The 12919-nt window shown below is 55.8% G+C and overlaps 1 protein-coding gene across 1 annotated transcript in view; it reads right to left on the bottom strand.

Moving 5' to 3' along the window:
• Positions 1-4458: 4458 nt before the first annotated feature.
• Positions 4459-12919, bottom strand: part of CACNA1E (calcium voltage-gated channel subunit alpha1 E) — a 96173-nt gene continuing 87712 nt past the window's right edge. The window contains exons 46-49 of the mRNA XM_053950042.1: positions 11892-12020; positions 10309-10489; positions 10033-10223; positions 4459-8856 (exon numbers count right to left, since the gene is read on the bottom strand). Of these exons, the coding sequence (XP_053806017.1) occupies positions 8317-8856; positions 10033-10223; positions 10309-10489; positions 11892-12020 (1041 nt within the window). The 3' untranslated portion in view covers positions 4459-8316. The remainder of the gene's footprint in view (positions 8857-10032; positions 10224-10308; positions 10490-11891; positions 12021-12919) is intronic.

Here is a 12919-nt window from a genome sequence, read left to right on the forward strand (position 1 = left end):
TGATCCCTCTCCCTTGCACCCCAGGCATCACTGGCACCTCTGTTGAGGTCTGGAGCTGCCCACCGGGTGTGCCACACCCATACCAGGGTCCCTGTGGCATCTCACCCGTGCACTGGGACACTGCAGGGACACCCAACTCAGCCCTGCCACGCCTCTGAGCTGAGCACAGAGCGTGGTTTGATTTTGGCCACAAATCTCCCCTGCTGGCTTTCCACCCACTCACCCAGCCCTGGCAGCATCCCACTGCCCAGTGCCAGGGACACCTGGAGAGCCCTGCTGTGGGGACAGGGAGGTACCAGCTGGGGAAGGAGAGCAATTTGCGCTTTTGGCATTCATTTAGAAGCCAGAATTGTGTTGGTCTGGGGTTATTTGTAATTATCTACACAGAAACAGCAAAGTCAAATGAACAGTGGGCTCTTTCCTGCTCAGTGGAGCTCCAGCAGGGGATGGGATTGTGAGACCAGACAAGCTCAGCCCTGCCTATTCCCGTGCTCCCTGGTGCCAAAGGATGACACAAAAGAGCTCCCAAAAACCTCCTGGGGGTCAGCCACACCAGCTGGCTCTTCTGTGCTCGGGGAGGGAATTTCCAGGGGATTCCACGGGATTTCACCTGCTCACCAGAGCCCTGCTCCCCGTGGTGTCTGGCAAACACAGCCAGTGCAGATGTGCAGCTCTACACCACTGAGCAAGGCAGATCAATGCCAGGAGATTTATTTTATTTTTAAATAATAAACTTTGGAATTGTTTATTTTTGTTTTTAAATAATAATTTTAAGTGTTTTTCATGTAAATAAATTTTTAATAGAAATAATTAAAATAATAAAAATTAAAAATTTTTATTTTTAAATAATAAATTTTTTAAATTTTTATTTTTAAATAATAATTTTAATTTAAGTATTTTTAATATAAAATTTTTTTTGAAAATAGAAATAATTAAAATAATAAAAATGATAAGTTTATATTTTTAAATAATAAACTTTTAATTTTTTAATTTTTATTTTTAAATAATAGTTTTAATTTAAATATTTTTAATATAAATAATTTTTAAAAATAGAAATAATTAAAATAATAAAAATGATAATTTTTTACTTTTAAATAATAAACTTTTATTTTTTAATTTTAAAATAATAATTTTAATATAAATATTTTTATATCATTTTTAAATATAAATGATTAAAATAATAAACATAATACATTTTTATTTTTAAATAATAAAAAAAAAATATTTCTGCCAGGAGACAAAAATAAATGAGAAGAACAAAAAATAGAGGTGCTGAACCAGGCCAGGCTGCTCCAGCCCTTGGGGGAGGACAATCCCTGTGGGGAACACAGGGCAAAGGAGTGGGGCTGTATGGGGTTTTTGTCAGCAGGGTGCTCCCCTGGGGAGGGATGCTCATCCGTGGGGGGATGCTCACCTGTGGGAGTGGGAGGAATGAGGGATTTGTCTTTACAAACTGTGGGTCTGCTGATAAATAAAGTTAGATACAGAGAGATGAAAGAAACAATGGGAAGAAGCATAAATTCCATAGGAATTCCACAGATAGACAGAAGGAAAAGGAAAAAGCAGGGGTGTGCATCAGAAGGGGGTCTTAGGTAGCAGGCAATTTCGGGAAGTCTGTACCTCTCAAATAGCTCAGCCAATGGGGAATGAGAGAGGGAAATTAGGATAAAGGAGGTGTGTCCTCTGAAAATTTGAGAGACCCCACTGGAAATGCCCATGACCTCTCCCTTTATTCGAACGAAGTTCCAGGACTCCTCTGTCTCCTTTTTGGACATGAACCTCTGGTGTTTGTGGCTGAATGCTCCTGGCAGGGGGATGCTCACCTGCGCGGGGATGCTCCTCCATGGGGGAATGCTGTCCCAAGGAACTGCCGGTGCTGGCAGCCCACGAGCCGGCAGCTCCGCGTGTGAGTAAGCACCAGCCCCTCTTCAGAGCCCACGCACATCCTTGGTGTGCTCCTAAGTGCCACCAGAGGAAGGAAAGGGAAGGAGGCGGACGGGAGCCATCCCGGCGGCTCCGATCTGAGCCATCATCAGCTGTGCCCCCAGCGGGAGCAAACCCTGCCCCCTCATCTTTGAACCGATGGATTTCAAGCACCTCGCTCGGATGGGGAAAAGGAAGAGAAAAGGTTTCATTCTTTCAAGTTCCTGCCCTCTCCTCTTGTCCTTTGCACCCCCAAGGGGCTCGGGTTTGGCTCCAGCAGCCTCATAGCCAAGTTTCCCTCGTTTTGCTGGAGGAGTGAGCAGAGTCACCACCAGATGTTTGACCAAAAGGACCAGAGCCAGGCTTCCCTTGCAGGGATGCACAATTGCAGACATCCTGCCTATAAAATAATCCAGGAATCCTTTAGAGAAGTGTCCGTGCCTGCAGAGCTACAGACACACACGGTGCCATGGGCTTTCACTTGGCTTTGCAGGAGGGAAAGCGGGGCAGAGACAGAGAGAAAAAAAATCCAGCATGATGAGGAATTCATCCTTCTTTTCCCAGGAGGGAGACCCAGGTTACGGGGTGGTGATCTGCAGCTGTCCCAGGACAGGACTGTTCATGTCCCCCGGGCCGTGCACAGCGCAGGGCTACCGGGGCTGGGGTGGCTCCCACATCCCGGGAGCCTGGGCAGCTCGGAAGGGTCCTGGAGCACGCAGGGCAAGCTGAAAGGAGCACACACAGACCAGGTTTTTGGGCTCTGGTGGCCCTGCCCCCAGTGGCTCCTCAAGGAGGAGCAGCCCCAGCACTTCTGGCAGCAGCATCTGTTTCTGGGGTACTTTTGTTCCCAATTTATCCCCAGTCTCCTGGAGCTATTATAAGCAGGTACAATCTGCATCGCCATTGTTATTCAGATGATGAACAGATAATTTTAACCTTTCTCTTCCATTTGTCAAGGGGCTTTTTTTAGCCTCTGCGCCTGCCAGGCAGAGCTCTGGCTCTCCGACAGCAAAGGCTCCCCGTTTTGCAGCACCAGTTTCCCTTGTGAGGGTGAAGCTCTGCCTCTGCATCTGCACTGCCCTGGGTGTCTTCTCTATGGCCCCAGATATTTTAGGGGATTTGGGGAAATGTGCTAGAGGTGGTCATGCACTCAAGCAGCTGCATCCACCACTCATCCTCGAATGAGCATCCGAGGAGGGGTTCCATGGAATGTCCATCAGAGACCTGCACACTCCAAAGGCTTTCAGAGCTTTTGGAGCAGCTCATACTTAAAACAGTCACTTCGAGGAATGTTAATGCAGCACTTCTGGCCCACACGGAAGGACATCCTCTCCTCAAACTGCTTCCAATAGCACTATGAAGTCCTCAGCACTGGAGGTGGCATCACCACCCTGCAGAGCTTTCCCCACAGTCAGGACTGCAGATCACTTTTTTGGCTATAAAATGGGAACTCACTTCCCAGCCTGGAAAAATGCTGGGCTGTCATTGCATTCATCGCCTCGGGAAGTGCTCTCAAAGCTGGGCCATCTCCTGGAACTCTACACTTCCCACTGAAAACTTCTTATCACTTCATGAGCCAGAGAAATGAAAAGCAGATCTGTCAGCATTTGAGAAATAAAGGGAAACTCGCACAAAGTGAAGGGCAAGATAAAACCAGTACCTACTACAGGTCATTTGGGCTTAGTCCTTGGTGGCACCACGCTTGTGAAACACACAGGGTAAAGCTCAGCTCAGGGAGGTCCAGAGAAGGCGACTGCCTTCATGCTTCCCTGAGCTTTTCTTGGCACAGGACTGGGAAAGAAGGAGAGTGTTCTTGAAAAGCCATAAACCATCCCTGTCACCCCAGCTCAGCCTGGAGGCTGCCATAGGCTGCTGCCTCACCTCTGGCTGCTGGAACTTTTCATGCTTTAAACACTCCCACAAAAAAAAAAAAAAAAAGAAGTATAAGACGTGACTTCAGCATCTTTGCTTGACAAGTCACCCACAAGCTTTGGACCAGGCAACAGCATCTGCATCCACCTGACATCTCTGAGTGCAGGCATGGATGGGTGGCCAAGCTGTTTGGATGCCCCAAGGGCATGGATCCCAGCGAGGTTTCCAAGCTCAATGTGCAGGCTGTTGCTCCCTTGCATTCCTGCTGTGACACGATGTCACCGATGTCACCGTGATACTCATGGTTTCCCCTGGCCAGTTTGCTGCAGTGCCACCATTAACAGCTCCTCAGGCTCCTGGCCCTGGCTCTCCCAGCTCCCCCAGACCCCGGCACCCCTCAGCCCCCGTGTCTGGAAGCAGCCAGGTCCGAGCCACAGCTAGCCCAGGGTATCTCAAATACCCTCCCTGCCCCTCTCCTCCACAGCCCCCTGCCCTGTCTGGGGTTGCAGAACACCCCATCCCATGTGATGGCAGTGCCAGCACAGGCTGTGTGCCTCCTCCTCCTCCCTGCCACAGGGACCTTTTCAGGGGTTCATGACATTACCCAGAGTCCCCCCAGCCCCCCCAGCACGGGGGGTGCCAATGAAACCAAGTCTGCAGTGGTTCTTTACAACAAGGTTTTATTTTTCTTTCCTTTTGACAAAAAACATTGAGGAGTTGTATATTGTTAGTGGTCAGCTCGGTTCCCCGTTTGGGTCCAAACGAGCAGGTTATGTTACAACATCCCACCCCAGAGCCTGGGGGATGAAGGCAGAGCATCTTCCACCCTCCCTCCCACGGCCCCAGGAGACACCAGCCCCACGCCTGGGGGGCTCTACCATCCGAGGCCTCCTGGGGGGGCAGGAGGATGGTGCTGGGACAGCCAGCCTGGAGGGGACAGCGGGGCTCCGTGTGCCAGGGCTGCCACACCTCCTCCCACACCCACCACAGCCCCCCCAGGAGATTTGCAGGGCTTCGAATCCAGTCCCGGCACCGAACTGGGAACCAGTTGCATGCCACCGGTGAACTCCTGTCCGCCCAGGGCATGTCCTATGCGGGCAGAGGTTGAAATACATCCCCCCCCCGTCCCCATCCTGCCTCCCGTGGCCCAGCACGGCCAGCAGCCACCGAGTGGCACAGTCCTGGTGTCCGGGAGGCTGCGGAAATGTCCAAAAATACACAGAGGAGAGATCGTACAGCAGCAGTAAAGCCGAGTCCAGCGCCTTGAAAAGCGAGGCACAGGCTGAAGTGGTGCCCTGGGGCTGGTTTGCCTCCCCCCTCGGCACAGTCCTTCCCGTGGTTCTCCTGGGGGTTGTTTTTGGTTTCAGAGACGCGCTGTGGAGGTGCCACCGTGTCCCCGCAGGTGCCTGCCTGTCCCCCCACCGCGGGAGCAGCGCTGTGGCTGCTTCAGGAGAGGCAGAAGCGGGGCGTTTTCGGACCCTTTCCGGGTAAAAAGGGGCTGTGTTTTGTTCCACACAGTTTCTGTACGTTAGTTAAACACAGGGCTGACATGCCAAAAAGCTCAGGTTCGGGCTCTGCAGCCCGGTGTGGCAGCGCGGGCACGCCCCGGGGGCTGTGCCCCATCCTGTGCCACCGCTGCGGAGCACCACCAACACCGCTCGCCGGCCCTATGCCGGGGCTGAGGAAAGAAAAGCGCCCAAAAAGCTCGAAATCCGCATGAAACGTGCCCCCGCTTGGAGAGCATCGCTGCCTCCCTCCCACCCGCCAGGCACAGACACAAAAAGCCGCCTCCTCCCCCCCTCCGCGGGCTCTTACTCAGAGCTCGGCGCATTGTCAGACACCTTTCCGCATTTAGAAGGAGGCGATACCGACACCTATATTTAGAGCAGGTAAGGCATCGCCTTCCCCGGCCCCCAGCAGCACCGCGTCCCTGGCCCCCGGTCTCAGCGATCCCACGCTGCCCGCCAGACCCGGCTCTCCCAAATTCCGCCACTGGGAGCAACGTTCCGGAAGCTTCAGGGTAAAGCCACGAACTGCTCACGGATGGCTGGAAGGGAGCAGGTGATGCCCGTGTCCCCAGCCACCGCCAGGGACCTTCCCCACGGCTGCGTGGGACATGGATTGTCCCCAAGAGCCCAGAGGGGGGGTATGCAGGATCTGAGCCAAAGGCATGGAGAGGTCTGCCTGTGGAGTTTTTGGGTGCCTGGGCAGGTGGAAGTGTCTGGTTGGGACGGCAGAGGTGCCACCCGCCATCAGGGACCGCTGGAGGCAGGAGCAGCTTTGGGCCCTGTGAGGGGCGTACAGAGGGCACTTTGGCCATGACAAGGAGGGGGGTTGGTCCATGCACGAGCCCTGGAGCAGGAAGCCTCACAGCCACTGGGATTTGCTTCTCACAAAGCAGAGCTCCCTCGGGGGAGCTCACGAAGAGATCGGGTCATGATCTGCACATGCAGGAGGAGCAGGGCACTTTGTGCATCTTTCCGTCAGGAGAAGCCACGAGCTATCCAGGACCAAAGCAAAGCCTGGCCAGGGCTGCTGCTCAGCTGGACAACAGCCCCAAAGCCCCAGGCCACAACAACCTGCAGCAAAGCAAAGCTGGGGGCAGGAGGAAGGGCAGGGTGAGTGCTGTACTGCCCTCACCTGCCCATCTCCATGTCCCATCTCCACTCACGGCCACCATGGCCGGTCCAAATGCACCGAGCATCCCCCAGCCCACAGAACAAGCCCTTCCCTGAGGCTCCAAAGGCACAGGGAGGCACAGGAGGCTGGAGCACCCTCCAGCTCCCTGGGACCAAGCTCTGGCTGGCGACAGACACAACTCATAGCAGAAACACAGCACAAGTCACCAGGGCGAGCCACCCATTGGCACGGGCCACCAGCAGCACCTCCCCAGGCTGGCAGGCACAGCACTGTACCCACAGCATGGATCGTTGAGAGCCGACAGCATATAATTAGCAGATTAATTAATGACTGGCGCTGGAAGGTGGCCCTGTGCTGCATTTTCAGGGTTTGCAGGAGGGCTGAGCCACCCTGCTCAGGACAAAGCTCCTTCCCCAGCTCTTGGACACACACCTGCTCCCACACCGGGGCCATGGGGTTTGCACAGCCAGCCCCCCATGGCAGTCCTTTCTCCAAAGGGGTGCCAGGCCCCTGGAGAGGGCACAGGCCATGGCTGCAGGGGAAACTGAGGCAGGGCTGGTGCTAAAGGCGGATGCCTCTGCCCGGAGGACAGAGTTTAAGGTACATCATGCACTCACATCTTCACTCCCCTGCAGACACGGATATCTTCTTTTCCTGGGCAAACAAGCAAAGAGGCCTCTGAGAGAGAGGTCTGCCACCACCCCCTTGGCACTGCTGGTGCCAAGTGAGCTGCGCTCCTGGGGACAGCTCTGTCCTCATGCCTTGGGCATCCCACTCCTGCAGGCACCGAGCTGCCCAAGGAGCCCTTGCCACAGCCATTTCTAACAGAGAAAATGCAATTCCCACCGCTGGAAACACCTGGCAGAGGGAGCAAGGTGACATTCCCAGTGCTCTGTACAGCAGCTCCCCAGGGGAGGCTCAGTCCTGCCCCCACCAAAGCAGGGTGCAGGCAAGCAGGAGCCCCAGGGGGCTCCCCAGCATTGTCAGGTGATTAAAACAAATCTATGTATGTGTATATCTTTATATATACAGCATATAAATATATATACACACACACCCCCCGTATATACACACACAGGCACACCTAGAGTTCTCCGTATATAAATAAATATATGTCGGCGGGACACAGGGTACATTCGGCAGCACTGAGACCCCCACCCCCAGTACAAACCAGTTTTGCCCCCTCTGGCAGCCAGAGCTGCTCAGGTCGGTCTGGGTGCATCCCAACCCCTCATCCCCTGCACCCCACGTCGCATCCTGCCCCTTTTCCAGGCAGGATGAGACCCTCGGGGAGGGAAGTTCAAAGCCACAGCAGCACAAGCCCAAGCGACAGAGCAAAGGGGGCCCCTTGCATCCCTTTGCTGGGACTCTCCTGCCATGGGGAGCAAAAAGTCCTCGGGATGAGCTTTCCCGGGGATCCCTCTTGGGGCAGGGAGCGGGGCTGCGGCCGGGGGGGGCTCTCCCTTGTCCCCCAGCACACCAACCCGGCTGGGCCGCTCTGCCACCCATCAAATGCTTCTCTGTGCAGAAAAAAAAAGTGATAGTAATAAATGAAAGTCGACAGATTTTAATTTTTTTTTTGCACAAAGACTTCTCTCTTTTTTTCGATTCTTTTCTTTGTCGTTGGTGGGTTTTTTTGTTTGTTTGTTTGTTTTTTTCCCCTCTCCTTTTTCTTCCCCCTCCGTTCCGGTCGGTTTGGGGTGGGCTTTTTTGTTTGTTTGGGTTTTTTGTTTCGTTTTGTTTTGTTTCCCCCCTGCATTTGGTTCTGGTTTTTAGTTTCATTCCCAGGCGTGGCGAAGAGCATGCATTGGAGAAGGGCAGGGCGGGACGGGGCAGCCGAGGTGGGGTCGGGTGGCGGGTTTGAGGCGGCGGGGGCAGCTTCTAGCACTTGTCATCCTCCTCGGTGTCGCTGAGCACGTCGATGCTGGCCCCGCACATGACGCCCTGCGCCGCCCCTCGCCGCCGCCGCCGGTAGTGCCCGTTGGGCATCTGCCAGCTGTGCCGCAGCGGCGGCGCCGAGCCGATGGTGTTGGAGCGGCCGAGGCTGGTGGCCACGGCCGCCTCGAAGGTGAGCGTCTCCTCCTCACCGCAGTCTGAGGCGTGCGAGTCGTCGTGCAGCGCCAGGTAGGGCTCCGAGATGTAGCGCTGCGGCGTGGACTGCCGACTCTGCTTCCCCGCCGGGGAGCTGGAAGACTCGGCCGGGCCGGCCGTGTTGGGATCCAGGGTGGAGGAGAGCAGCGGCGAGCCGCCCTCGCTCTCGTCGGCCGGAGGAGAGGTGTCCCCGGCGTGTCGCAGCATGGAGGCGTAGGACAGGAGGGGACGCGGCTTGGGGGGCACCGGCGGCAGCTGGCGGCGGCCTCGCCGGGGCGTGCTGGTGTCCGAGATGGAGGGGATGGAGCTTTCGCTCAGGGAGCCCATGCCCTGCAACGCACCGGGACACGCTGGGGAATGCAGGCAGCACCACAGCACAGCACCCCATAGCATGGCACGGCACGGCACAGCACAGCACAGGACCCCACAGCACGACAGGGCATGGCACGGCACCCCACAGCACAGCACGGCACGGCATGGCACGGCACAGCACAACTCAGCACAGCAAGCACAGCACAGATAACACAGCACAGCACAGCACGGAACGGCACAGCACAGCTCAGCACAGCACAGCACAGCACGGAACGGCACAGCACAGCACAGCATGGCACAGCATGGCACAGCACAGCACTCCACAGCACAGCACGGCACCCCACAGCACAGCATAGCACGGCACAGCACAGCACCCCACAGCACCCCACAGCACAACTCAGCATACCACACACCCTCTCCCCCCACCCTCGGCCCCCCTGGAATTCACCTCTGTCTTGAAAGGGCGATTCTGCCCCATCCCTGCCCCATGAGCTCATCGTGGACTGCGGCTTCCTCACAAAGAGAAGCACACACGGGCAGGCACTGAACTCCCTGGTGACCAGTGACAGCACCCAAGGGAACAGCGTGAAGCTGTGCCAGGGGAGGTTTAAGTTGGATATTTGGAAAAAGTGCTTCACCCAGAGGGTGGTCAGGCATTGGAAAAGGCTCCCCAAGGAAGAGGTCACTGCACCAAGACTGACAGAGCTCAAGATGCATTCAGACAATGCTCTCGGGCACATGGTGGGATTCTGAGTTGGACCTGATGACCCTTGAGTTCTGCTCCAACTCGGGACACTCTACGATTCCATGCTCTTGGTGGTCAAAAGCAAAAAGCACTCTCAAACCCGCCGTAGGAAGAGCTGATGGCTCGCCATCTGCTGCTCTCCAAGGGTGGCATCACCATGGGTGGCTTCAAGTTCACTCAAGCACCTCCAGGCTGGAACACCTTGACCTTGGCAGACAGCGGATGCCATAGCAGCAGGAGGATCAGCATGAGATCCACCCCTGTCCTCAAATACTCTGCAGGGTGCCTGAGCAGCCCCAGCCTGCTCAGCTCACAGGAGACACAGAGATGCCACCACCAGGAGATGAGACGGTTCAGAGCTCCCAGAACCAGGGCTTATCTTCCCGGTTTTGCCAAGGAACTTTTTCTGTGCTTCCCTTTACGCTTAGGAAGGGATCTCCACCACCCACCTGCCTGCTGGGTGTCTGCGACCTGCCCTCACTGGGTGACCGGGACTCGCGCCGCCGCTCCGGCGACTCCTCCTGTGCCTGGGGACTCCTCTCCTCGGAGTTGCAGCGGGAGATGTCAGGGGACAGCAGGTGTTTGCGCTCTTTGGATCGGCCCCGCTCCCTGCCCGAGCGGTGCCCCTCGGACCGGTGGCCTGCAGGACACCCACGTCAGTCCCCACCACCACCCCGTCTGCAGCAGCTCAGCTGGAGGGTTTTTTGGGGTTTTTTTGAGCTCACCCGAGTCAGCGTTGAGTCGCCGGGCGGACAGCTGGAGCGAGGAGTGGTAGCTGCGCCGGCGGGACTTGTAGGTGTTGTCGCTGCTGCGCTCCATGGAGAACTCATCCAGCCAGGAGCTGTTGGGCCGCTTGTCCCGGATGGTGGAGAACGATCTGCGCATGGAGCTGGTGTCTGTCACCACCTGCAAGCAACCCCGGCCAGCCGGGGAGAGCATTAGCACCAGGCAAGGCTGGGGGTCAGGAATGACCGGTTCACCCCCACCACGGGGACGGCCGCGCCATGGGATGGGGAAATTCGGGGTGGGGGCAGCCAGCCTGAGAACAGCTCCCCCAGATAATCTCTGCACAAATCAGGGGTGGAAGGAAAGCGGGGTTTAGCCTTGGAGCTCGTGGGCTCCCCTTCCCCAGCTGGCTGGAGCTGTGCTGCACAGGCAAAGCCAAGCCCAGGGCTGCGTGGAGAGCAGCAGCACCTCCCGCTGTGTGTGGGGACACGGAGGGCACCAGAGCATTGCCCCCCAGGCTGCCTTCCCAGCATCCCTCCCCACTAGGAAAGCAGCGTCAAGAGGAGCAATCCTGGAAAAGATTGTTGGCAGAGAGGGGTCCCCCAGTGCCCCTTGCTCTGTGTTCGTTTTTCCAGCTGCCACCACTTTTCCACATGCCTCCCTACTCTTCCTTTATTCCCACATCCCCAACCCTTTCCCCTGCACTCATTCCCTATCTCCCCGCTCATGCTGTTGTTTTATCTTCCCTTTCCTTTTCTTTCTCCCTCCCATGCTTCTCCTTCCTACCTTCTCCCCTCGTTACACCCTGTGTTTTCCCATGTTATGGAGAAAACATCACCTCCTTCCTTACTTCCTTTGCTTAGTTCTAGCAGCTCTTTGCCACTGCAGCCTCAGGCTGTTCTCCAGCTCCTCTCACCTTTCCTGCTCCCATCCCTTTCTTTGCTGCTGAATGACCAAGAAAGCCCATGAGACAAAGCTTCCCTTTGTCTTCACACCCTCACAAAGCACCGCACCAAGACTTGGTGCCTGCACCAAGGTGAGAAAGCAAACCCAGAGATTTCACAGCAACACCAAACCCCAAAAAACATCTGCATCTTGGGGGAGGCTGAGCACAGGACAGAACAAAGAGAAACCAGGCAGACAGATGAGGAGGTGAGATGTGGCCTGGGTTCCCCTGGACAGACAGAGAAGTGCACGTGCTGGGACGATGGGAAAGGACGGAGAAGGCGTTTCATCACCTGTGGTCATCTGACAGCTGGGCTGGCACTCCTCAAACCTCAGCCACTGCCCAGGGCTGCAGGAAAGGAGGGGGTGTCCCACCGTGGGGAGAACATGCGCCTCCCGGCGTGGTCCTGGACCTCCCCCATGAGCCAGGAGATGGATCCCCCAGGATGCTCTCTGCTGCCAGCGTCCCCCTTGTAGGGCAACAGCAGCTCCTACTTGTGCAGCACCCAAAGAAGGGGAGAAGCTCCGGTATCAGGGTGCTGGGGATGCCACGGGGCTCAGCACAGAGAGAAGCCCCAGCGTTATCTGGCAGGCTTTGATCAGACCCAGCACCTGTGGGGGCTCTGCTTGGTTTTACCTGGGGATCCACAGTGAGACGAGGCATGGAGGAGGCCCTCCCAGAGACAGCGTGGTCCTGAGTGTCCACGGGAAGGTAGCTGCCACGGTTAGAGGGCTGCACTCTTTGAAACTCCCTAACCTCTGGCTCCTGGAAATAAACACACAGCCAAGCTCTTGGGATGGGCTTGGAGCAGAGCAGCACGCTGCTTTGGCCCTCTTGGCAGGGGACAGCCCTGCTTGCTCAGCCAGGGGCCGAATTTAAGTTGGCCAAAACCAGGTGGTAAAACGCTAGCGCAGGTTGCCCAGAGAGGTGGTGGATTCTCCCTCCCTGGAAGTGTTCAAGGCCAAGTTGGATGGGGCTTTGAGCAACCTGGTCTGGTTGAACATGTCCCTGCCCGTGGCAGGAGGATTGGAAATAGATGAGTTTTAAAAGGTCCCTTCCAACCCAAACTATTTGATGATTCTATGAAAAACAGAGTCTAAGCCATCAGAATTCATCACACTGCCACCAAAAAATACCCTCCAGTTCACAGTCCCCAGGTGAGCCCTGATGTGGTGCTTCAAGCTTGCCTGATGGCCAGCTGCCCTTGCACCTCTACAGTGACAGTGGAAACCCTGCCTGGGTGTGGGGGCATCCTGACTGCTCAGGGTTTAACTCCTTCTTTTGCCAGGACGGGACAAATGGATAGGATTTTCAAAAAAATCAAAGCTTCCTGGCCACATCCCTGTTAAAAGAGCACACTCTGCCCATAGCACTTAAATGCTTTGGTCAATTCTCAGTTTTTAGGGGACTCTGTGGATGCTTACATTCACTCACAGTGTCGAGGAGATGGGCACAGAGCGACCCTGGAGGTCACTAGAAAGTGACTTTACGGGGGCAGGGGGAGTCTGATCTGCCACCTCCCCACGTGGCTGGGGTGGCCGAGGCAGGGGACGCCTGCCTGTGTCATACACAGGTGACACAGAGCTACAGACCCTGGGGACACGGACTGGGCTGGGGACACAACGGTGGTGCCACACTGCTCCGGGTGGTGCAGGAACGCAGAC

This window comes from Vidua chalybeata, chromosome 9, assembly GCF_026979565.1.
Source record: "Vidua chalybeata isolate OUT-0048 chromosome 9, bVidCha1 merged haplotype, whole genome shotgun sequence".
NCBI lineage: Eukaryota > Metazoa > Chordata > Aves > Passeriformes > Viduidae > Vidua > Vidua chalybeata.